General features: G+C 37.9%; 1 protein-coding gene across 1 annotated transcript; it reads left to right on the forward strand.

The window, feature by feature from the left end:
* Positions 1-4,004: 4,004 nt before the first annotated feature.
* LOC121967426 (D-glycerate 3-kinase, chloroplastic-like) lies at positions 4,005-16,464 on the forward strand. Its single transcript, XM_042517646.1, has 12 exons — positions 4,005-4,258; positions 4,331-4,695; positions 4,860-4,939; positions 5,017-5,068; positions 5,154-5,195; positions 5,321-5,399; positions 5,513-5,544; positions 5,631-5,699; positions 5,793-5,867; positions 6,070-6,186; positions 6,331-6,381; positions 16,154-16,464. Exons 1-12 carry the CDS (start codon positions 4,132-4,134, stop codon positions 16,295-16,297), a joined length of 1,233 nt encoding a protein of 410 aa, XP_042373580.1. The 5' UTR covers positions 4,005-4,131; the 3' UTR covers positions 16,298-16,464.
* The last annotated feature ends 10,612 nt before the right edge of the window (positions 16,465-27,076 follow it).

A 27,076-nucleotide genomic window follows, 5' to 3' on the forward strand; every position in this document is an offset into this window, starting at 1 on the left:
ACACTATAAGTGATATCATTTCCCAACTTATCGGGCTTATTGATTTATCGAACTAAATCTCACCCATTGATAAATTAAAGAAATAAATATCAAATATATGTGTTTGTTATTATATTAGGATTAAGAGCACACACTTCCATAATAACTGAGGTCTTTGTTCCTTTATAAAGTCAGTATAAAAGAAACGACCTCTAATGGTCCTACTCAATACACTCTTAGTGTACTAGTGTAATTATATAGTTAAGATAAACTAATTCCTAATTCCACTACGACCTTCTAATGGTTTGTTTCTTTCCATCTTGGTCGTGAGCTACTATTTATAATTTATAAGGTACTGATAACATTATATTCTGTATGTGACACCACATACTATGTTATGTACAATATAAATTAATTGAACAACTACAAATAAATGTAGATAATTTGACCAAATGTGATTCTTTATTCAAAATAAATATCTACAAAAGCTTATGCTTTCAGTATACACTCTAACATTTTTTCCATCAAAGATGATGAAAATAATAGCAACTATGGCTCCAAAAAATGAACTCAACATCATGACTAGTGAAGAAACAATTTTAAAATCCAAAATAACAAACTCTAAATCATAATTCTTTGCAACAAACGTACTCATATTGTTAAAATAATATTAAACGTACAAAAGCTATATTAATAATCCCAAAAACTACATAAAGTTCAAAATGTATACATATAATATTAAATAACATCAAAATGTATCCAAGAGACTCCTCTACGTTTGGACTACTCCTGATTCGAGGTCCCATTGCGATAATTTAGTTGTGTGACATAGACATTTGAGTACATTTCGCTCTTCACCAGATCAAATTTTTGACGTTATGTGTGTTTTAAAACCCCATAACAGTGATGCATCATGTGGACTACCTAGAAATGGTTCATGCAATATTTCATCATCTTCATTGTTCCCTCTAACGAGAGTTTGCTCTTCTTCACACTCATTCATTCCTGAAGGTACATTTTCTTGTGGAGGTACCTCTTCATGCATATCTTCTTGTTATGGTACTTGTGGTGGTACCTCTTCTTGGGGGTACTTGTGATGATTGTACCTCTTCTTGTGATAATTGTACATCTCGTGTAAGTCTCTCTTCTCGACACTTTCTTTCAGAAGTAATGTTTATTCCTCCTTGAAAATGTCTTCAACATTTTTACTTTACAAAAGAAACAAGTGAATTAGATATACAACCAACATATGTTATTGAAAGGAAATAGAGTCGTTCGACCAATCAAAGCTAAATAAAACGCAATGTGTTAGGAAAAACACAACCGAATAAATCCGTTAGTGTTCAGCTTCTAAAGGCAGAACATTTTGTGTTTCATTCTGTAAACAAAACCGAACACATTCGGTTACGTTCGGTGGTCATCGATCGAACATATTTTGTTGTGTTTGATGGACCATGGCCAAACATATGCTAGTGCATTCGACTGATGGTAACCAAACAAGCATCAATGTGTTCGGCAGACTAGGATCGAACGATGTGTGATTAAAATTCGAGATTTTCATCATATCTCTGTTTACATTTTGTAATTTCAATAACCTAATACCCTAATGTCTTTTCGTGTAAAAGATATCATATTTAAGTTAAGTTTCTACACTTATAAATGAAAACTAGACACAAATCTAACAAAAATAAAAATTTACTATGTAATGATAATGCAGAACACAATGGAAGGCTGAACGAGCTAGTACTTATAAAATTAGAGCACCGTTGTTTGATGGTGTTGCTAGAAATCGAGTTACATAATCAGTGCACTAAAGAAACTATAGGATCGAGGCACATGAGAGGAAGGGGGGGGGGGGTGGAATCACATGTATTAAAAACTTGTCTTTTAAAAATTAAATTCAAAGTGCAGTGGAATTAAAAGGCCAAAGAAAAAATAGATACAAGGAGTTACTTGGTTCGGAGCCTTCGGTGATTCCTACTCCAAGATTCATGATCCCTCAGACCGTATCGACGGATAATCCACTATAAACCTCTTCCAAAACCACAGGAAGAGAGAATCGAGTATAAGTACGAAAATTAGGAAAGTGTAATAACCTATACTTTCCTTTTGCAAGTACAAAAGAAATACAGCAATACTAAATCGTTACAAACACTTGAAGTTGTAGAGTCAGAACATGCTTATGTGTGTGTGTCGGTGTTGGTCTATCGACAATGATCTGAAGTAGTAGTGTCGTAGTAGCATGAAGTTGGACTAGTTGGAATGTCGAATGATCACGTAGAAGGATTGTATATCAGTTGTGTTGAATGCTTGGCCAAACAACTCTTTTATAGAGCATTTGAGGCACCTCTAATGCCACTTGAGGTGCCTCCAACCTTGAAGTTTATCCCCTAAAGTTCGATCTCTTATCGTTGATGATGCCTTAGCCATTATCCATTTGAGGGTGCCTCCAAGCACGCATCAAGGGTGCCTCCAGTGCACTCCAGGGCGCCTCCTCGCAACACAAACTTTATCTCCTTGAGGGTGCCTCTAACGGGTCCAGGGCGCCTCCAAGTTTGCTCCGAGGCGCCTCTAGTCAGCTTTGAGGCGCATGAGATACTATTCATTCGAGGCTGATTTTGTTACTCTAGTTTTGCAAAATGTGTTAGTAAAAAAAAAGTGTAACATGCAAAAATTAGCACAATAATAAAATAACATTATTAATTAGATCTTGTCTGTCCAAGACAAAAATCTAGTCATGGTGTTAGTTTAGATATCTAAAATGAACCTAAATTAGACCAACGCCTAAAATCCCTAATTGAGATTCAACTTTATTGGAATACTCACTTTCAGTGACTTACCTTACTTAATCTGCAGAATCGCTTGACTTGCCTTTAATTCACCAGGTTTTCCCACTAGTTGTCAGGTTCGTAGACCCAACTATACTTTGATCAACTATCAGATCCCGCGGACCTAGCTGGAATTTCTACTAGATATCGGTCACTTCTTGACCTATCTGGACTTCTACGTCAACTATCAGGTCCAAGACCTAGCTAGATTTTAGCCTAGTGTCAGGTCCTCCAAATCTGTTAAGCTCTGCACACTTGGTAATAAGATTAAATCACACTACACCTAACTTTAATCTATTTGTCATTTATCAAATTTAGGTTTGAACTGCACTAACATAAATGACAGAGAGGAAGGAAAGTTGGAGATGTATATTTTTGACGCTATATTTCTTTTAGGGTTTTTAAGATTTTTAGAAAGGGTAAAATAGAAATATTATGAGATTTATTTAGAAAATTTTATGATTAAAAAAATTATTGCTGGATATATTTAGAAAATAGGATGGGTTTAATTAATGTGGGAGTTTGGATTGTCCCTCCCTTATTTTTATTTGCTAAGTCACTATGCTAAGTTACCGGTGAAAAATGTTTTTGTTATATACATATCTAACGATTTGTGTATCCAGATAATATTCTATTTTATAATTAAGTTATAGTTAAGTATGTGCTCAATTTCTATATAAATATTCTTTCTTCATTTTAAAAAATAAATATATGAATACTTTGTTCATCGTAATATATTTTTTTTAAAATTAGTTAATTGAATAGATCAAATATGTAACAGAAATTTAAGAGCTATTGCACTAGTAATTGAATTTGTATTGTACTTAAAAAAAGATAATAAGAATATATTTAAGATGAAAAATATAATTAAAATATAATATTATTTTTTTTTAAAAAAAATGATTTTGTAATAAAATTATAACTAATATAAATCGGTTACATTAATTTAATTAATGATTTCTTAATATCGATTCTACAGATATAAAATGAAATAGCCATCATCGAACCAGGTCAATCTTGGACAAAATACTGAAGATTAAAAAAACACCCTCACATATTTATTTCTGCAGTATTGATCGTGAGACCGATTTAACCGGACACTGAGCGAACGCTTTGCCTTTTTGAACAATAAAAGCCATCATCGAAGGGAAGGATTTGGCTCGTTGACAATGATGTGCACCTTGTTAGCCGTAATATATTCCAAAGAAGCAAAAACAAAACAGATGAGATGAGGAGCACAGTTTGGCGATTCGGATAGAGCGGTGGCAAGGCAAGCAGCCTCTCATCGTCCCCTTCCTTTCCTTGTGGTGTGGCAGTGGCAACCATGGGCCTTCTCACCGCCATCTCTCATCGCCCTTCCCCTTCGCCGCCTCCACTAGCACCTTTCCTTTCCTCTCAGGCCATTACCTTCAAATCATCGCGTCTTCGATTTCCCCAACCTTCTCTCTCAGGTTTGCATCAAATCTATTTCAACTTCTCCTCATCTGATCCTTTCAACATATTATCCCCTCTTTCTCGTGCAGGTTTTCCATCATTCATCGGTGGTTGTCTAGCACTCACTGTGCGGGGAGGAACGGCTTTGCGCTCCACATTACCAGCATCTCCTACGCTCGTCTCCTCTTTCAGTGACCTCTTCGACTTTATATGCGCAGGTCCTCTGATGAAGCAGTTAGGCTTCACTGCTGAGACGGTGGCAGAGTCCATCGACAACTGGATCACACCCGGGATGCACCTTTGCCAATTGTTCCGATTCGATGACCTCAGCCTATCGCCTCCCGAGAGAGCCAGGATCTACCACTACTATGTGCCGGTGTTCCTTTGGTGCCAAGAACAGCTCAAGAGCCACCGACTCACGTTCGGCGATGACGTCGATGTCCCTCCACTCGTGGTATACCGCAAATCGTCACTCCATTCTTCACTAATATTAGAGACGTACTTTATCCAGCATTAAAAATAACTGTTAGAAAGAAAATACACTTATTTGTGTGTTGTCTTCTGTTTCTTTGTCTTTTATGGGTGCACAATTTCTCAGTTTTTTTTGTTCCTTTGCAGATTGGCGTCAGTGCTCCTCAAGGCAGTGGAAAAACTACCCTTGTTTTTGCACTCGATTACCTTTTTCGGAAATCTGGGAAGTATGCCACTGTCCTTAAATTCATTTACACTTGCAACCTATACTTTGTTAATTGAAGCAAGTTCTAATGGAATGCAGGAGATCTGCAACTTTATCAATTGATGACTTCTATCTGACTGCTGAGGAGCAGGTACACATACCGACATTTTGTATGTACTCTCCTATCCTTCTTTCTCGTCCTCACTTTCACAACTGATTATTAGTTGTATATTTAGGCAAAACTAAGGAATCAAAATCCCAGCAATGCTCTATTAGAGGTGCTCAAAAAGGGTCGTTATCCCCCATATTGGACTGCATATTCAATCTTGCGTGCAATCGTGGTCTCCCTTTCAAGTTTTTAGATGCTACATGGTGAAGTGATCATTTAACATTTTTTTTTCAGTTCCGTGGGAATGCAGGAAGCCATGACATCCAATTCTCCATTGATACTCTTACATCCTTAAAGAAATTGACAAAGAATGGTATTGTTCTATTACTAAATTCATCTGTAGGGATTCTATTATCTGATATAGATCTGAGCAAACTGTTATCAGTTCCATTATATAAAAGTTGTGCTTGTTGAATAACTATTCAGGTACAAAGATGAAACTACCACGGTATGACAAGGTACACTTATCATCTTAATTTACTCCTTTTTAATATTTTCCATTTTTCTATATGTTAATTACCATTGCAGTACTTTATTCACATAGTCAGCTTATGGAGGGAGGGGTGATAGGGCTGACCCTTCAACATGGCCTGAGGTGGAAGGGCCTTTAGAAGTATACTTTCTTAAATTCCGAAACATTTAATACTTGCTCCATCCTAGATATAATGATGTGAAGTTACTTATTTTTGTTTTTCTTTTCCTCTAGGTCATTCTATTTGAAGGTTGGATGCTTGGATTCAAACCACTTCCAAATGATGTAGTAAATGCAGTTGATCCACAGGCAAGTTCTTTAGTGAATGCACTTGCATTCTATTTATTTATTTTTCTCTTTCTTATTGTCTTTTTTTCATGGTCAAGCCAAGGCCCAAAAACAACATTTTGAGATTAATACAGTGATAAGAGGGGAGACCTCAAACAACTAAGAAAGAATGTGATTTGCTTCTTCTTTTGCTATTTATTAATTTGAAACTGCTGGTTTTTAGCTCCAAGTGGTAAATGAAAACCTCAAAGCTTACTATGATGCATGGGACAAGTTTGTTGAAGCTTGGATCATCATCAAGATTAAGGACCCCAATTGTGTATACCAGTGGCGACTACAGGTTACTACATTCTGATAAAAGAAAAAACTGCTCATATTGTTTAATATGGTCTAATCTCTTTATCTTACATATTTCAGTCTAGTTACTTTAGTATTCTTGTTTTCATATTAGATCTTTAATTCTCTTCTTTCTTGTGGATTTTAGGCAGAGGTGGCCATGAAGGAAGATGGGAAATCAGGCATGTCTGATGAAGAGGTGAGTCATCCTTCTCTTGGTTTTGTTTTCTTGTTCCACTACTTAACCAAAACACTTTGAGCAAAATAGCAAATGCTTTTAAAAAGTATAAATATCTTTTTGATAATCATGTTATTTTATTATTAATAGAACATAATGACTAGAGTTGAAAAAAGAATCAATATGGTTTGAGTGTTAGGCTGAAAAAATTATTGAGCATTCATGGTGACAAAAAGCTTTTTGCTGGAATAGTTATTTAGCATTAAATTGATGTTTATGCATATGAGTGATAATGAATTATAAATAATAATAAGTTTCAGAGAAAACTATCATTGTGTCTCAACATGCAAGTATAACTAACATTCAAATATAACAAAAAAAAAACTAATGCAAATAAAATAAAAAAGATCTAATTAAATGCATTTTAGTAAAAATTAACATAGTTTATGGTTACAATTTAATTAATTTCTATATTTGTGGATATTTTGCATCACAAAAAAGAATAAACAATAATAACAATTAAACCTTTATACTACTAAGTGGGGTAATTTGTATGGATTATTTTACATATTGCGTTCAATCCTTTATTATATATTGGTGCAGGAAGCACCAGATGATCGAATCCAAGTTTTGATAATGGCAAAGGCTCAAAGTTAAGTGTTATTGTCGTTCTAATAAGTTTGACTGAGTGTGCAGGAAAGTCCTAAGTGAACTTAGACAAGATAAAAGTCCTAGTGAATACTAGGCAGGTGGAAAGCTGGTTGCGGCTAGGCAAGGAAGTCTTGGTCCGAGGGATTGGGCAAAAGTCTTAGCAAGTTGAGGATATCAGGCGAAAAATCCTACTAGTCGAGGACAGTAGGTGAAAGTCCTGGAAGTTGTGGACACTAGCCGAAAGATTGGACGAGTCGGGTATCGGACGTCTAGCGGAAAGTCCTGAAGTCTCGGATGCTGAGCAAAAGTTGAAACGGTCTGGAAGACCAGTTTGACATGAGGTAAACTCTCTTGAGAGGCAGGTGAGGACGCGCCCTCCGTTGAGAGAACAATAGACGTCGATTTAGGGTTTCATGGGAAATAAGAAAGTTAGAACCAGACAGTTACTGTCAAATATTTTATTTCCATATTATTGTTTGTTATGCTAACCTTGCGATGTAGGAAATTATGTGGCTGAAAAAAGGGCTCCAGGCACCCGCACCCAGTCCAGGTGCCTGAAGGTTAGGGCGCTCGGAGGTCCAGGCACTCGGGAAGGAACCGAACGATTGACTAGTAGGAGCTGAGATGATGCAAGTTTATTGATTAACATGTGCCCGGACGGGTTCGGGCGCTCGGAGATGGACAATGTGTTGGTCCCTTGGCGACCGGCTAGAGGGGCGAATAGCTTGCACAGTAAAAAAACACAAAATCCCTTGTCGAACTTTATAACTTTATTAGTCTAACACTTGCCTAAAAAAAAAAGAGACTGAAAAAAAATGGCACAAAACGGTTACTTGGTTTGCAATCAAGGGATTACTAATCCAAGGAAGTTGAAGCTCACTAAACAATCTCCTTCATGCAGAGAAGTCTCTTATAGCCGTTGAAGCATGTAATTACAGAGCAAAACTAAAGAGGAATCAATTACAAGTGTTGTTCTGACCTTCTGGGACGAGAGCTGTATTTATAGCCCTGGTCGGATTCTTAGAAGGGTTTCACGCGCTTGGAGGGGGATAAACTTTTATTTCGTCGCAACGGGATGCGCCACGTTGCATTTGGATAGTTTTTCTGGCCCGGGCGCCTGAATTAGTTCCAAGCGCCCAGATCATGCCGAAACAAGGCACCCCCGGGCTCTCCTTGGGGTCCGTGCTCTCGGATTGAAAAGTCAACATTTTGTTGACTTTTTGGCCCCGGTCTTCTGCTCCGATTCCGCTTGCATTTGTTCGGGTCTTCCGCTCCGGTTCCATAATAAGATCTCTTTTGTAATTCTTTGAGCTATTAGTGAGTTGTTCAACGAAAGCGATCGACGATCACGAGCCTTGGAGTTGGAGTTATCACAAGCTCCAAATCAAGTAAAAACGTGTTAGTTATTGTCTTATTTGTTCTTCGCTTAACTCTTTTTTTTCCGCTGTGTACTCTCGACTGTGTTACGAAAATGTGAAAAAGTCAGGAGCGCTATTCACCCCTCTAATGCTTTTCGATCTTACACTATATCCTTAACTATATAATTTAAATGAGTTTTATCCTATTTTATCATTATTAACCAAGTCTATTTTGGTCTCCTTTCTTGATTAATGTGCGTATTTGTTTTGGCCTCACATTGACTAACTGAGACATTTATTGGCACTACATATATATCCATATAATCTTAAATGCATCTTTTAGAGGTTTTCTCAATAAATGCCAAGTTAATTGTCTCTCGAATGTTCTTATTAGTTATTTGTCCATCCTCATATGCTCGCGAATCTACCTTAAGATCGTCATCTTTGTGATTCTCATTTTCTGTTCGTGTTCTCACTTCATAGCCTAGTATTGTTTAATTGTTGTTTTGTAAAACATCTCTTTAAGTTTTGGAGATACCATATGATCACAAAGAACATTTGATACTCTTTTCCATTTCAACCATCCTACTTATATTTCTTTGTCATCTACTATCTTAACAATTGCCTTACTATGTCCAATACCACTAAACTTAGATTCTATATATTCTGTTTTTATTTTACTAAGCCTAATATTTTTTTTTTAAATTTATTTCTTCACATGTTTCATCGACCAAAATAATGTCATTCGCAAATAACACGAACCATTTTAATGTGTCTTAGATGTGTCTCTATCTAATGACTTTACCCCTGACTAATATAAAAAGATATGAACTTAAAGTTGATCTTGGTTATAACCTTATTTTTATATGAAATGCTTTAGTTAATTGTCTTGCATATTTACTTTTATTATTATATCTTCATACATATCCTTAATTATCTCAATATATATTACATTAACACCTTTCTTATCTAAAGTTCACCACATAATTTTGACTCTGCTAAATTTTTTTTTAAGTTAATGAATATCATATGTAAATTTTACATCTTTTTCCGATATTTTTAATTAGTTGTCAAGTGTGTATAGAGATGTATAACTTCTATCGTTAATCTTTCAAGCATAAATCCAAATTAATTTTTGGTTACCTTAGTCTTCCTTTTTAATATTTGTCCTATCACTCTTTGCCGCCAAAATTTAATTGTATGATCTATAAGTTTAATGTCTTTATAATTCACACAATTTTGTACATTTTCTTTATTTCTATATGAGAGACTAATAGAGTACTTACCCATTATTAATCAACTATTTTATCCGTTATATTAGAATATCATTTAGTGTAATCACTTTTTCATTTTGCATCTCATTTAACTTTTATTCTACTTCGAGAATTTGAATTTTGTAATAAAAATTTAAATTTCTATATATCTCTAATCTAAAATTTCGTAAGTTAAGTTGATTATTTAATTCTTTATTAAAAAGTTAATGAAAATATCTTTCTCATTGCTCTTTTATTTCCTCACCTTTTATTATTACCCAATAACATTCATCTTGGGTAAGATCTTTTATTTTTTTCTCTCACTTAAGCTATCCTATAGATGCCCCTTTCACTTTCTTTTGTGTTAAGTTGTTGATATAAGCATTAGTAAGCTTTATTGTTGACTTCATCGAGTACTTTCTTAGTCTCTTCTTAATTACTATATACTTTTTAAAGTTTTCTTCATTATGTACAATAACTCATAAGTCGTTCATTTTTTTTTTTCAATTTTTCTTATACTTTCTCATTTTACCATCAAATTTCTTGATTTGGTGGTGACCATCCTCTTGACTCATTGTGTATTTTTTGGTCACCATTTTTAAATTTGATGTCATCTAATCTTATGCCGTATTTGAATCGGTATATATTTCTTCTAATCCTTGTGCTCATATCCTCCCTTTAAAGTTATTTTGTTTTCTATTCTTTAACTTCCATCATATGTTCCTATAAGCTATGCACATTTTTCTTCATACTTTATTTGGGGCACATATATAATACCAAAAATATCTGTTAAGGGTTAGTTTTCTTTAGGGATAGTTTTCTTTAGGGATGATCTTGTAATTTTATAAATTTTCTATCCCTTTTCTTGACCATAAGAAGGTAAATTTGAAACTTGTTGTTCTCACTTTAAACATAATTAGGTACTTCTCTCGTTTTTGAAAAATATATTAGTTATTACAAATTTATATGTTATCATAAAATCCAATATAATTTTTTATTTCAAAACTATGATTATTAATTATGCATCTTATATATAATTTTTTTTTACTAGCTTATCTAGGTCTTCTCAAAACTTATGTTTGACGACATCATCTAATCCTACTTGAGGTACATATATATTAATTATATTAATAGTTCGTGTGCCACCACTATCTTGAAAGCTACAATCCTATCTCTTTTCGTAACTACTATTAATTTGTGTCTAAATAAACTATCTACAAACTTACTCTTTCTTTTACTTTTTCATATGTTAGGTAAATTAAAACTTAGTTTTTTTTTTGTCATCTTTGTCTTTTTCCTATCAATTTTATCTCTTATAAACATAATATTAATTTTTCTTCTAATCATCATATTACTTCCTCTATTGATTTGTTAGTAAGTATTCTTACATTCTATGTTCCAAATCTAAGTCAATTCATATTCCTATAATGTTTTTCCAACATAAAATGCAAGAATTCTTGCATATTTGATGCTACATTCAAGTTCTTTTACTGAGACGTTATAGTCGGACGGACCTTGTAATTATTTCCATGGAACAATCTAATAGTAGTGCAATAGTTTGATGGATCTATACATAATATTTGTCTATATTTTACGCTGCTAGTAATCTAATGCAACTCTCCTTTATCTAGGTTAGGGCTGATCATGATGAAGTTTATTCTCTAATGGCGAAGTTGCATCACAAAAAGGAATATATAAAAATATTTAATATAAAAACTATAATTCACGTAAACGTATTTGATGTATAAGTGCATTGATAATACGAAAATATGCTAACGAGTTTGGTGTCGAGGTGATAGTGATAATGTGGGGATCTGTTGTTAAGGTGGATGCTGAGGTGGGGATGCACTCCAACTTGCACAGCGCCATCCGATTTGGACGACGTGCTTGACTTGTGTACATTAGAGCAAATGTTAGAGAGGGTTATAGTTGTTTAGCAATGCCCTTTCGATAAAGTTTCTTGGGTGTGGTACAAGTGAAAGCAGAGTCGAAATTGTGAGTTAGATACTTAAGTCCCTTGGCTGTAGTACAAGTGAAAGCAGAGTAGAAATTATGAGAAGAAGAGATTCCTATGCACATACCTGAGTATTTATTGGTACGAGGGGAGAGAGAAACTTATGAAGATCACCACAATCTTTGGAAAAAGAGAAGCCATTCTGCCATTATTTTAGTTGTTTCCGTTATCGATTCTGATTTAATGTTTCATTTAATTATGGTGGCTATAGTTGCTTGCCTATTACTGGCTAGATATGACAATCATAGAATGGAAAGACCGTTGCTAAGACCGTGGGCCATGTTTACCTTGGACTGTTACTAAACAGAGAACTCGATGGAAGGCTTTGGGAAAAAAACATCAAGGGGAGAGCTTGGGAGAATGCGCGGATGAGATTCTTAGGAGATTGAGTAGGCTGGAGAGCTCGAGAGATTGAGTTGTATAGAGAACTTTGAAACTAGGTTCTGAGTAGGGAGTTGGACTGAACTAGTCCTTAGTATAACTTGGAGACTTCATCTAGATCTTCATAAGTGTCGACATACTGACCTAGGCCAGTTGACCTATGAACCTCTAGGAGAAGTCGGTCTTTTGGTCCTAGGTTTTTATATAATCGATATGTTGACCTAGAGTAGGACCTCGTAGACATAGCTTATTGACATATGCATGATCATAATCACGGGGCATCACTAGCCCCCTTAAAGTCGAGTTGAGGTATACAGTCAACTCAAGTGGTATCCATCTTAACTGCATGTATATTGATTCGCCTAAGTGGTATTATTGAATTTAGATGGCCACTTAAGCATTGACTTGGGTGCCATTAATTTCAAATTTAGGTGCCTTTAACGTTGATTTAAGCACTCATAATCTTGAATTTTCCTCCGTGGCTTTGCTTAACCATCATGTAATGTCTGATAGTAGTTGTGTCAGATTGACAAAGGGGATGCTTAATCTTCTCGAGGACTTCTATGTTGTTGCATTTGCGAAAATTAATGGTCCAGCAGAAAGTCCGAACATGATATAAAGGCTTAGTTCCATCAGTTGACCTATTGACCTCCTAGGAGAAGTTGGTCTTTTGATCCTAGGTCTTTATATGTGTAAGTGATATGTTGCCCTAGGGTAGAACCATGTAGACGTGGAGAATGGTCATAATCATGGGGCATCACTAGCCCCCTCAAAGGCCAAGTTGAGGTATACAGTCAAGTCCCATCTTAATCAGATGTTTGTTGATCAGTCTAAGTGGTATTATTGATTTTAGATTCCCACTTAAGCATTGACTTGGGTGCCATTAATTTCAAATTTAGTTGTCCTTAACTTTTATTTAAGCACTCGTAAATTTGAATTTTCCTTCGTGGCTTTGCTTAACCATCATGTAATATCTAATAGTAGTTGCATTAGATTGACAGAGGGGATGCTTAATCTGAGGTTGGTGAGGTTAGGGAGATAAGAGAGTTTTGATGCTGAGGTATTGAGCAAACATTTGAGGTTTAGGTTTGGGAGACAAATCTCGATCCTGAGATATTGGGTGAAATCTTTGAGGTCGTGGAGAGATAAGAGAACTCGATCTTGAGGCTTTGGGCCTTTGAGGTCTAGAAGAGAGAGATCTCAAACTCAATCTTAAGAACTTGTGTGGATCTCTGAGGTTGAGAGTGATAAGGGTGCTCAATCTAGAGACCTTGTGCGAATGTTTGAGGTCTAGGAGAGATGGAACTCGAACTCAGTTTGGAGACCTTGGATAAACCTCTAAAGACAAGAGAGATAAGGGAGCTTGATCCTGAGACCTTGGGTGGAGCTTTTAGATCTGAGAGAGATAATAAAGCTTTATATCAAGACCATGAGTGGACCTTTGTGGTCAAAAAGAGATGTAATTGGAACTCGATCTTGAGACCTTGGGCGAACTTTTGGTTTGGTGGAGAGATAAAGGAGCTTGATTCTGAGACTTTTCCTTTATTATTGGGACAGATATTGGAGCTCAGTTTCATGACCTTAGGCAAATCTTTCAGGCTTGAGAGATAATAGAACTTGACCCCGAGATCTTAGACAAATCTCTGAGGTCCGGAAGAGATGGAACTCCAACTCTATTCTGAGATCTTTGGTGAACCTCTGAGATCGGGGAGAGATAAGGGAAGGAGACATAAATACCTCAGTTGGACCTCTGAGGTCTAGGAGAGATAGGACTAAAACATGATTTTGAGATTTTGGGTGAACCGTCAAGATCTCGAAGAGAAAAGAGAACTTGATCTCATGGCCTCGGGGAACCTTTGAGGTTTTGGAGTGATAAAACTCTATCTCGAGACCTCAGGCAAACCTTTAAGGTCACAGATGGATAGGGAGTTCGATCTTCAGACCTTAGGTCATCCTCTGAAGTTTAGGAGAGATGATGAACTCTGGAAGCTAACAAGAGGAACTCTGTTTCCTACATTGTAAAATAACTTCTATTTTCTTAAATTAGTGTTAAACACATTTTTTTAAATAAAGCACCGTAAGCGATATGGATTTAGAGGGGGTATCCTCCATTTTCATGCTATGTTAGTGACCCCTTTTGAGACTGTTAAAATAAAACCCCATGTATTGGATACCACGGGTTAGGCTAACACTCCCCCTCAAGCTGGAGAATATAGATCATATGCACCAAGCTTGTTACATATGTAATCAATTCGGGGACCTCTCAGTGACTTAGTGAATATATCTGCTAGTTGATCATATGAATTGACAAAACTAGTAGATATTTCTCCAGATATGACTTTCTCTCTGACAAAGTGACAGTCAACTTCAATATGCTTTGTCCTCTCATGGAAGACTGGATTTGAGACAATATGTATGGCGGCCTGGTTGTCACATATGAGTGACATTTGTGTAACCTTTTCAAACCTTAGTTCCTGAAGCAACTGTTTTAGCCATATAAGTTCTTGACTAGCTATAGTCATAGTTCGATATTCTGCTTCTGCACTGAACCTTGCTACAACATTCTGCTTTTTGCTTTTCTAAGAAACAAGGTTACCTCCGACAAAAATACAGAACTCAGAAGTAGATCTTCTATCAGAGGGAGATCCTGTCCAATCTGCATCAGAATACCCCACAACTTGAGTATGTCCTTTGTCTTCATATAAAAGACCCTTTCCTGGTGCACCCTTGATATATCGAATAATGCGAGTCACGACATCCCAATGTCTTTGCACAAATTTGATAAACTAATTTTCTTCCTTTCTGCAAACCCATAACTTCCAAGTACCCCCTTATACTTCTCATTTTTCACTCCGACATGTTCATTTAGATCACCTCCTATTAAAATCATTTCATTTGGTGGAATATTTTATAATATTTCATCTAAGTCGTCCTAAAACCTTGATTTAGTAGTTTTATCTAATCCTACTTGAGGTGCATATACGTTAATTATGTTCATAGTTTCCTTCGTCACTATTATCTTAAGACTATAATTTTATCCTTTTTTTTTTAACTACTTGTACAACTTCATCCTTTAACAAACTATCTCCAATAATACCCATTTCATTTCTTACTTTACTTTTTTCCAATGTACCATAACTTAAAATTAGAGTTCTCTATCATCTTTTGCCTTTTTACCCATGTTATCTCTTGTACATATAAAATATTAATTCTTTTTCTAATCATCGTATCTACTACCTCTATTGATTTACAGTGAGAGTTCCTATGTTCTATGTTCCAAATCTTAAATAATTAGTTTTCCTATCATATTTATTCTTATCCAACATATGATGTGAGAACTTTTATCTATTTAACACTACACCCAAGTTGAGATGTAGCGGTGCTTGCCTATAGGTTATAATCGGATCCTGAAACTCTTGTATATTTTGCAGTACACTCGAGTTCTGGATATGTAGCAGTCTTTGCCGAGACGTTTGGATCCTACAACGCAGTCCTTTCGGGGAACAATCTAGCATTAGTACAATAGTTTAATAGGTTCATTCATTGAATATTTGTCATAGTTTTAGCGCTAGTTGATAATCTAACATAATTCTCTCCCTTTATCCGGGCTTGGGACCAGCCATGACTAGTCATTATGGGCAGGGTTCATCATTTGATAGGGTGATTTTACTAAAACCAAAATATATGCAAATGTGACAAATAGTGAATTTGCAAGTCAATTAGGAATAAAATAAGAATTTGAAAAGAGGCTGAAAGCATAGGTGATACAGAATCAGGAGGCAAAATCTTGGCATGTGCAACTGAAGGTAATTCAGCATCACATCCTGTTGTCTAATGATTTGGATGCTCATTCATACTATGCATGGATTTTCAATTTTTTTGTTTTGCATCATCAGCTTTTGCAGTTCTACAATCATATTGATCTTCCATAAAATGTAATGCAGAGACATGCGTTAATTAAGATTTGTTGGCTATATAAAAATTTCATTTCTTTTTTTGTGAACCTTCCCTTTCCAATCAGTTTTAGGCTGCTGTAATCTTTCGTTCACCGAGTGTTTTCACAGTATTTATTATTTTGCATATCAAATCGCTCTTTGGTTATTATTAAAATACCAGGACATGAAAAATGCTTGCAGGTTTTCGACTTCGTATCCCGTTATCTACCAGCATATAAGGCCTATCTCCCGACACTCTACGCTCAGGGACCGAAGGGCCTCGATCCAGATCGCCTTTTAGTTATTGAGATCGACGAGGAGAGGAATCCAATCTCTGCAGACTGACAACCTCAAAATCCTATTTCCAAGTGACTTTTCCCCCTACGTTACCCTGCCCCTTGTAAAATAATAATTTGTATTCAAGAGATAAAGAAAAGGATCATCACAATCTACAATTGTACACTTGAGCATCCACAACCTTTTAGTTGGGTATTTACATTATAATTCAACGATGACTCTCTCTTCTATACAAATAGAAAACATAGCAGTCATGTAAATTCATACACTAAAACGTTAAGAGGCATTACAATTTAATAGAGTTTGGAATGAATGGTATGAGAGCGAGTAAAGGGGAGATGTATAGATAGAGACTAAGTCACAATCTACGATTATTTGAATTGAAGGAATGGGGAAGAGTAGGAAAAATGATATCTAAATGATGGAGATTGCTGATGCGGTAATCTGTTATTGAGTTGGATGACAGAATTTAGGGATTAGAGTTGGGGGTGAAATTGAATTTAATATAATAAATTATATATTCTTATATAATAAAAAGTCATTACATTAGATATTCAGAAATATAAAATTTATCTATAATATAATTTACATTTATATCTTATTTCTAATATAGTGTGTCAAATGACCTAATAGGTCATCCGAGTTGGTATGTGGTGGGATGTTTGTCACATGAGGTCGCGGGGTCGAAACTCGGGGTAGTCGGGGTATAAATCCCCGGTCCCTGTGCAACTCACTCCACCTGCCACATGCTCGCTCAGGATGTTATGATTTACCTTCCTCGTGATGGTCTTGGGTCGGGTGCGATGGGAACGCTGGGGGCGAGCAATTTCACCTTATTATCACATAATATAGTGTGTCAAATAATTTTAAAAGTCATCCACTATTTTATTTATTTTAAAATATGAAATATTATTTTCTCATGTTTCATTGTTGAAAAAACTTATTCAGTGGTGGGGTAAAAATAAATAATATTAAAATAAAATGAATCAATTTAGTCATATGGATCTGGTAAGATAAGTTAAGAAAGACAAACTCGACTATGGAGGATTTATTGCAAGAGATTGCAATAGTGATCGAACTGATCATGATATTTATGTCATTTTATTTCTTTGCTACCGTGTCTTTCTATTTGCCCCCATTGTGTGGGCTCTGCCTTCTTTGCACATTGCAAATTAGTTTACTGAACGGACCGGTTTAGTCCTCCACTGCCCTGCCCTTCCGCAATCACTCTGGGGCGGTGCCACCACTCTACCATCCTAAAATGCAGCTGAGAAAAAGAGCCGCCGGTTGACACTCCTGATACTAAAATAATTAATCAATTATATTCAGTTTGTGAGAGTTTAATTGTTGATTAATTAATTAAATTATATTTTTTATTAAAAAATAGGTCCTGAAGTAGAGGTGGTGTCCCTGAGGACGTTGATGGAATCGGATCGGTACGTGTGCGAGATTTGCAAACAGGGGTTTTAGGGGGACCAGAACTCAGATGCATTGGCGTTGGCACAAGGTGCCTTGGAGTTGGTGCGGCTATACCCAAGTCACTTAGGAGTGGTAGAAGCAAAAAACCAAAGAGAATTGTCAGAGATAGAGAGTGTTGACTCAAAATTTGTGCCTAATGTAGTAATAATAATGTGATAATCCTCACATCGGGCCTCTTCAATATTCATACGATCTGAAAGGAAAGTAAAATCATAAAGATTCACCTAATACAGTGATCTTTATAGGAGGTCAGGTGACCCATGATGTATTTTATACCTGTTGGAAATCAATTTCATGATGTATTATAGTAACATCACATATAAGTACCAATTATGTCAGCTCTTGAGGTCAAAATTTATATCCAAGTGTTTATAGGTGTGAGGAGAGAGAAGAAGATCATGACCACTATCTTAAGGAACATATGGATCTATGGTGTACAGGACATTTAGGTTGTTACCCAGACATCCACGGTTCGAACCCCATCTATGATGAATTTATAAGAATTTTTTCACCAAATGGAACACGCACCTAAAGGATGTTGGACTCCTGTGTTGCCTGCTGCGAGTACTTACCGATTTATCCTGGTGACCGATGAAAAATTTTTATAGGATCAGACCGATCATTCCAGACTTAATATTATCTAACTTAATTAATCATTTTTTATATGGATCATTTTTTCATCTTTAGACATTACTCCCTACCTAATAACCATTAATCTCATTAATGTTATAGGGTGTCATGGAAGCCAAAAATAAAGAGAATACCATAGAGGGCTAGAGAGGCAATTTTGTATTCGTACCTAGGTATTTATAGGTGTTAGAGAGGAGAGAAACCTACATAGATCGTCATCATGATCTCTGGATAAATAGTATCATTTTTCATCTATAACCATTAATCCAGTTAATGTTATTCATTTGGTCAGTAATAGTTATTAATTCCAAAAATGATGATCATGGGCCACTTTTGCTTGTGACCCATAACCACATAGGTGATAGTCAGTGTCTTGTGGCTTGCTGAGCTAGAGGGGAGAGCTCGGAATAGAGAGGATAGCTTGAGGAATTAAGTTTGCCCTCAGCATAATTGTGTTGTAAAAAGAGAACATTAATATATTAATAAATTATACCAAAATAGTAAGCATATAGTAAACAGGTAAATAAAAAAGTGGTCGAAAAAATGTATCTCTGATTGAAGCGTCGGCGTGCCGACTGTCTTTAGAGAATTTATTGCCGCCCACGGTGCAAGGCTCTCCGGTAAAATCCTCCCAATATACGACAACCACTCGCGTCGTCTGTAGGTGCACTCCAAGACGAACGGCGCACTCGGACTCAACCTCAGATCGCTAAAAACCAAGTCTCAGGACAAACTCTCGGTAAGGAAGAAGATAGAGAGAGGGAAGGAGAGAAAGCAGACTGCTTCGGTGTGTTTTGAACCAAGATCAGAGGCAGTGTATTTATACACTCTGAAGCAGTGCACGAAGCAAAGCGTGCGTTGCTTCCGCTTCCTGACGCGCGGGTGCGTCACATCCTTCACGCGCGGGCAGGTGCGCAGCTTCCTTATGCACGGGCAGATGCGCCGCTTCCTCACGCGCGGACCAAACCCAAGTGCGCTTTCTCACACTCGGGACAGAACCAGACTAAACCATAGACTGGCAAAAACAAACCAGACCGCCTGCAAGCGCGAGGCCCACGAGCTGGGGATTTGCACCCCATGCGCGCGATGATCGCGTGCGTCGCGCCCGGTTTATGGATTTCCGACTCGAACCCCCCGAAACCACCTGATTTGGGCTCGGCCCGGGCATGCGTGTAGGTCCCCTTAACATTGCTAAGCAAGGATGGAAGAACTCCATATATAAGGCCTTCCAACCTTTCTTTGCTTAGCAATGTGAGACTAAATGCATACATCTATGCATTACAATAAGCAAAGAAATAATTTGAATTAAACTCAAAACTCAACAATCCCCTACTAATTCAAATTATTTTGGTCGAAAAACAGAGACTTGTCCTGAGGCTTGGTTGCAATGAACTTTTAGTGAAAATACCTTCCGGTTTGAATTTTCACCTAAGTACACCAATTTTATTCACATAGGTTTGAAGTGAACTCAGTCTTGAACTTAAACCTTTTATATGAGAAAATCAATTGATAACAACTCATCATGGGCGATGGTTGAATCCTTCTGGGTTGGTGCATTACGACCATGCCACTGAATCTTGTTTTATAAGTGTCACGCCCCTGAGAAGTCCTTGTCCGAAGAAATTTCGGTAACATCTCCCCTGTACGGCGGACAATCTGGAACTTTCTACATCGCCCTCTGGGCCACATATACCTCGGCCAATACGGTCGGAACAATAACAGTAATAAAATATAACACATCCAAGCATCCACGCAGTTTAATAGTGAACAACTAAAATAGTAATAAGAAAATTCAAAAACAACCCTACTCCACTACACTCATAAAGCTCAAATCCGACGATAAAATCAACTTACCTCTTCTGCCGTCTAGGCAGGTGTGTAGTAAAACAAATCCAAATAAGCTCTTCGACAGTATCTATAAGGTAAACTAATACAAGTCCAAATAGTGCAATAAGAGACATAACAAAAAGATCAAATAACTCTGGGTCTTCAGGGGACTAGCGACTGGAACTCTCCGGACAGCATCAACCTGAAAATAGTAACGGAGGAGGGTGTGAGTCCAACACTCAGCGGGTATCAACTGATATTCATAATAAAGAAAATAACAACTAGCACTAATCATGCATACAGTCTCCTGATACAAGAAGGATAAATGTAATTGAAACAAACAGGAGAGAACTATACTAACTAGGACCAAAGTATAAGTACAATAGGGTCGTCAGACCGAGAGTGTCATAAATCCTGTATGCATGTCAATCATATGCGTCCATATAAATGCAGCAAGTAAATGCAGTAAACACAAGCAATAAATGCATCATGCATATGATGTCAATGTCATGGTCACCTCTGACGCCAGTCAGCCAGCTCACACACAATGATGAGACCGAGTGTGTAGGGCTGTGACAACCGTGCACTCTGACGTCACTGCTCCTGATGAGTGACCGAGTGGACGGGATGCTGTCGGAGTACACCTATCCTCCTATCCCAAATCATTAATGGGGGAGCGCAATGCTCTCATCTCCTGGTACACCATGACGGGGAGAGATCCCTGACGTGCTACCACCTTGCGTCACACTACCCATGAGCAGACCAACGGAGCACCGATAGAGCCAAACTGACGTGCTACCACGCTGCGTCATGCTATCCATGAGCGGACCAACGGAGCACCGATAGAGATGAAACTGGCGATGTGCTCAACAATAATGGAGCAGACTATCGCACAGCATGCAATTATGCGAATGGTGCATGACACTAAGTATGACACAATACTGACCAGCATAGCAATATCCATGTATAAATATAAAATATGTACCATAGAACAATGAATCAAATCAAAGGTACATAGATTAGATAGGATATGAAAAACCCTAGGTCCTGAACATAATATATATCATGGTTATGTCACTACCCCTATAAACATATATAATCAGATAAGTACTAACATGATGTGCATATCAAATAAACAAACAAGCATGTATCAGATTGGGTAGTGATCAACCGAAGCAAATGAGAAACACAATCATTGCTATATGTTAAAAATATTATTATGCATATCGAATGACATAAAGTCAAAGTACCTGCCTCCAATAAGAAAAGGTCGTATCCGGTCCAATCCGACGTCGAGATGCCCGTCTTGCGTCAAAGTCTTGTGTCACCAATATATATACTTATTTTATTTAGCTAAATTTCTCATAAATAGCTAAATAAAATCGCTAACCCTAAATCAGGGCAAAAACCCTAATCAGCACATAAACAGCCAATTACTCAATCCAACTCATACCTAATTCAACCCAATTAAATATCTTACCTCAATCTCACAGCCCCTAATAATAATCTACTACTAGGGATGTCGCTGCTGGAATAGGATTAACTGTTGGAACTCAATAAATAACCTGCACTTCATTGTCTGTATCAAAATGAAACTCAAGAAATTATTTACAATTTGGTAACCAAACTTCCAAAATAACCTGAGCACCTTACATTCTTTTCACCAAACTACTACTGTGATCCACAACCAGATGGTTGCTGCCAGAATCAAGAGCAACCCCACAACAAGTCTTACTTCATGTTACGACTACACTTCCAGCATCACAGCAAGACCTCTTTGGAAATTCCTCCTCACTGATGAATGGGTTGCTGCCGGCACCAAGAACACTGTAAACAATTCCAACTCCATAAAAATAGAACCTCACCTCACTGATCGGATCAAGAGAAAAGACCACACAAACATCTCAACAACCAAACGAACATGATGCCTTACTTTCAAGATTGCAGCTAGGGCACGCCTTTGTTTTCGCGACAACTGATCGGAGAAAAAAAATCCAGAGAAGAGGACTCAAGAGTCTACCCTTGTCATCGGTGACAGTGTTGTCGACAGTCGGCGCAAGGGAGGATCGGGTGGCGCTCGTTGGCCAGCGTCGGGTGAGGATTGGGCACGCGGGGGAAGAGAAACAGAAGAAAGAAAAAGAAAATAAAAAATAAAAAAGAAAAGGAAAGGAAATAATATGGGAAATCAAACATTTCCTTGCTTAAATTGGGTAGCCTAAACAGGCTTTTCCGGGTCCTGTTTTTATCCTCGTTAAATCATCCATACGAGCTCCGAAAATTTCTAAAAAAATTTCCAAAAATTTCAAAAAATTTTCCTTATCATTATCTGCCCTTTTCCGGTATTTTACATTCTCCCCCACTAATAAAAATTTGGTCCCCAAATTTCGTTATCTATCATCAGTAAGTACTAACAACAGGTAAAGAGTATTAATACTGAACGGAAAATAACTCACACACCTCATGTGAAAAGATGGGGATATCGAGCTCGGATAGTATCCTCGAGCTCCAAGGTAGCCTCCTCGTCGGAATGATGCTGACATCCGACTTTAACCAGCCGGATAGTCTTGTTCCACAACTGACGCTCTTTCCGGTCCAGAATCCGTACCGAAACCTCTTCATAAGTGACGTCAGGCTGAATAGGAACTGAGATATCTGTCAGCACATGCGTCTGGTCGGGTACGTATCTCCTCAGCATAGATACGTGGAATACGTTGTGCACGCTTAGCAGAGCTGATGCTAGCGTCAGACAATAAGCTACTGCTCCAATTCTCTCCAAGATTTGAAAAGGTCCAATATATCGTGGAGCTAGCTTATCTCTGAGGTCAAATCTCTTCACCCCTTTCGTGGGTGAAGCTCGCAGAAATACATGGTCGCTTGTAGAGAACTCTAAGGGTCTCCAACTCCAGTCAGCATAATTCTTCTGGCGGTCCTGCCCCTCTGACATCCTCCATCTGATAGTACGGACCAACTCTGCCTCATGCTGAGCTCTATGAGGTCCCAACAACTAGCCTCCCCAACCTCTTCCCAGAGAGTGGGTGTCTGACAAGACCTAACATACAACGCTTCAAACGGTGCCATCTGGATAGCCGAATGAAAGTTGTTGTTGTCGGCGAACTCTACCAATGGCAAATGGTCCTCCCAACTGTCTCCAAAATCCAATACACATGACCTCAGTAAGCCCTCTAGAGTCTAAATGGTCCGCTCTGACTATCCATCTATCTGCGGATGGAAAGCTGTACTAAATCGGAGCTGAGTGCCCAAGGCCTGCTGCAGACTCTACCAGAAACGAGACGTGAACCGGAGGTCTCTATCCGAAATAATACTCATAGGAACACCATGTAATATGATGATCTCCCGGCAATACAGATCTGCTAATCGATCCAGAGAATCAGCCTTCCGGATTACTAAGAAATGCATGGATTTGGTTAATCGATCATCGATTACCCAAATCGCGTCATGACCCCGTTGTGTCCTCGGCAAACCTACCATAAGGTCTATAGTAATATGTTCCCATTTCCACTCAGGAATAGGAATCCGCTGAAGTAAGTCGGCAGGTCCCTGATGCTCGGCCTTCACCTGCTGACAGACAAGACATCTAGCTACAAATTCTGCGATGTCTTTCTTCATACCGTTCCACCAGTAGGAACGCCTCAAATCTCGATGCATGCAGGTCCCGCCTGGGTGGATCGCAAATCGAGAGCGATGAGCCTCCTGAAGTAGCTCCGACAAAATTGGGTGAGACTGAGGTACGCATAATCTGCCTCGGAAGTATATAATACCCGCTTCATCTCGGGGAAACTCAGTCTGCTGCCCGGAAGCTATCCGGCTGCCAATGGACTGTAAATGTTGATCACCAGCCTGGGCCTCTCGGATCCTCGTCCTGATCGACAACTGAGCAACCATGGTAACCAGAATACCTTACTCTGTCTGTCCTTATTCCTGAAGGCCTAACTCAGCAAAACCCTGAACCAAATCTGTGACTACTATTCGGTGGCAAGCTAAAGTCCCTCAGGACTTCTTGCTGAGTGCATCGGCAACCACAACAACTTTCCCTAGGTGATAGCTAATGGTACAGTCATAATCCTTCAAGAATTCCATCCATCTCCTTTATCGGAGATTAAGTTTCTTCTAGGTGGAAATATATTTGAGACTCTGTGATCCGTGAGAATCTCAAAGGTAATACCGAATAGATAATGCCGCTAAATCTTCAAGGCAAAAATAATAGCGGCCAACTCCAGATCATGAATTGGGTAGTTCTTCTCATGCTCCTTCAACTATCGAGAAGCATATGAGAATACTCTACCGTGCTGCATCAAAATAGCGGCCAAACCCTGTATAGAAGCGTTGGTGTAATATATGAAGTCATCCTCTCCAGAAGGTAAAAACTAAAATCGAAATCGACACTAATCTCCACTTTAGCTCCTGAAAGCTGGTCTTGCAGTCCTCTGTCCAAGTGAACTTCACACCTATCCGGGTCAGGCGTGTCAGCGACATAGCTATGCGGGAGAAACCCTCGACGAAAGGTCTGTAATATCCTGCCAGTCCCAAGGACTGCGGATCTCCTACACTGATTTCGGCTGCTCCCAACGGTAACAACCTCTATCTCCTGTGGAACCACGGTATACTCCTACTGGTGACCGTGTGTCCCAAACATCTCACATAAGACAATCCAAATACGCACTACTGATCTTCACATATAGATGTTCTCGTCGAAACATCTCTAGAACTATGCAAAGATGGTGTACGTGACTCACCCCAGATCCGAAATAGACCAGATCCGAAATAGACCACAACATCGTCAACAAAGACAATGGAAACCAATCCAAACATCCTAGAAATACCAGAAATCATCGAGTCCCTGAAAACATCTAAAGCTCCGCAAGCTCTAATGGTAAAATCAAGAACTCACAATGTCCGTACTAAAGACATTCCTAACCATAAGATCTCTGACAATAAATCTGAAATCTAATCACTAACAATAGATCCTCCAGTGTGAGAGCAACGCTCCATCACAGGAAATACCACATATGTGGGGGCAACGCTCTATCACAAGAAATCCTCAATATGTGGGAGCAACGCTCCACCACAACTAAATCTGTAATATGTATCTACAATATATATATGGGGGCAATACTCCGCTACAAACAATCCACAATAGGTGGGAGCAACGTTCCACCACCAACAATCCATCAGTGACCAAGACATCTAACTATCCAACTAGAGACTGTACAAGATCACTTTACCACATATCATTGTGGCTAGCCAAAGGTATAACAACCTAGTAAGCAAATCAAATCTATTGTCAACTCTCTTAACATCGTAGTGGGGCGGTCACCCACCAATAGGAGAATTAGTTGACAGGATAACACAACAAATGATGTAATGTAGGCACTCCACATCCTACACTCAACATAGGTAGAATCATCATGATGCTACTAACAATACACAAGCACATGTGCACACACAACATAAGTATGATCGATATAATCCTCCATTTAGTACACACCCAACACACTCATAACACAGGTATAAATCAGTGTGATACCTCCAACAATACATACCGAACCCGTGTGCATAAATCAGCATAGGTATAATCGACAATACACCTCAAATATTACACCGAACACATCTGCACATATCACAACTCAGATTAAATCGATAAGATACCTCCAAATAAACAATCAGACACGTATGCCTAACCACTAGGGTATAATCTACTAGACACCCACAATAATCATAACTGGACAAGTATACACCACATAGATATACATAATCAGCATATTTATGTAGATCTCCTTATATCTGTTAAGTTATACCACAGATATTACTACAAGTATAACAATTATAAAATAACATCATACCTATTTGCTGTCTGGAGATGTTCCATCGCTGTCCAGTCCCCAAATTGACCTCAAAATTTTGAATAAGAAAATCACCAGATCCATATAAATCTGAAACAGAAATTCGAAACATAACATAATGGAAATCCGTGCAATCCGAAATAACTACCCAGTTTGACTCACAAACTTGGGCTAACCCAAAAATTCAGAACACCAAAAGCAAGTATCATAACCCGCTCTGATACCAATAAATTGGTATCAGATAAATCTCGAAAATCCGTAACACGAAAATCAAACAAATATCGCCAACCTGGCGCTCTGATTCCAAATAACTTGGTATCAGGTTATCCCAAATATCCAAAATACGAAAACAAAGGATCGTATACCTGGGCTCTTATACCAAATAAATTGTCACGCCCCGGAGAAGTCCCTATCCGAAGAAATTTTGGCAACATCTACCTGTACGGCGGACAATCTGGAACTTTCTACATCGCCCTCTGGGCCACATATACCTCAATTAACACGGCCGGAACAATAACAGTAATAAAATATAACACACATCCAAGCATCCGCGCAGTTTAATAGTGAACAACTAAAATAGAAATAAGAAGACTAAAAAACAACCCTACTCAACTATACTCATAAAGCACAAAACTGATGTCCTACTCCACTACACTCATAAAGCTCAAATCTGACGATAAAATCAACTTACCTCTTCTGCCATCTAGACAGGCGTGTAGTAAAACAAATCCAAATAAGCTCTTCGACAGTATCTATAAGGTAAACTAATACAAGTCCAAATAGTGCAATAAGAGACATAACAAAAAGATCAAATAACTCTGGGTCTTCAGGGGACTAGCGACTGGAACTCTCCGAACAACATCAACCTAAAAATAGCAACGGAGGAGGGTGTGAGTCCAACACTCAGCGGGTATCAACTGATATTCATAATAAAGAAAATAACAACTAGCACTAATCATGCATACAGTCTCCTGATACAAGAAGGATAAATGTAACTGAAACAAACAGGAGAAAACTGTACTAACTAGGA

This window comes from Zingiber officinale, chromosome 1B (genome assembly GCF_018446385.1).
Source record: "Zingiber officinale cultivar Zhangliang chromosome 1B, Zo_v1.1, whole genome shotgun sequence".
Taxonomy (NCBI): domain Eukaryota; kingdom Viridiplantae; phylum Streptophyta; class Magnoliopsida; order Zingiberales; family Zingiberaceae; genus Zingiber; species Zingiber officinale.

Coding starts and splice junctions, on each gene's coding strand:
- LOC121967426 (XM_042517646.1), top strand. CDS start 4,132: ATGGGCCTTCTCACCGCCATCTCTCATCGCCCTTCCCCTTCGCCGCCT. Junction 4,259..4,330: donor TCCCCAACCTTCTCTCTCAG/GTTTGCATCAAA, acceptor TTTCTCGTGCAG/GTTTTCCATCATTCATCGGT. Junction 5,400..5,512: donor AAAGAAATTGACAAAGAATG/GTATTGTTCTAT, acceptor ATAACTATTCAG/GTACAAAGATGAAACTACCA.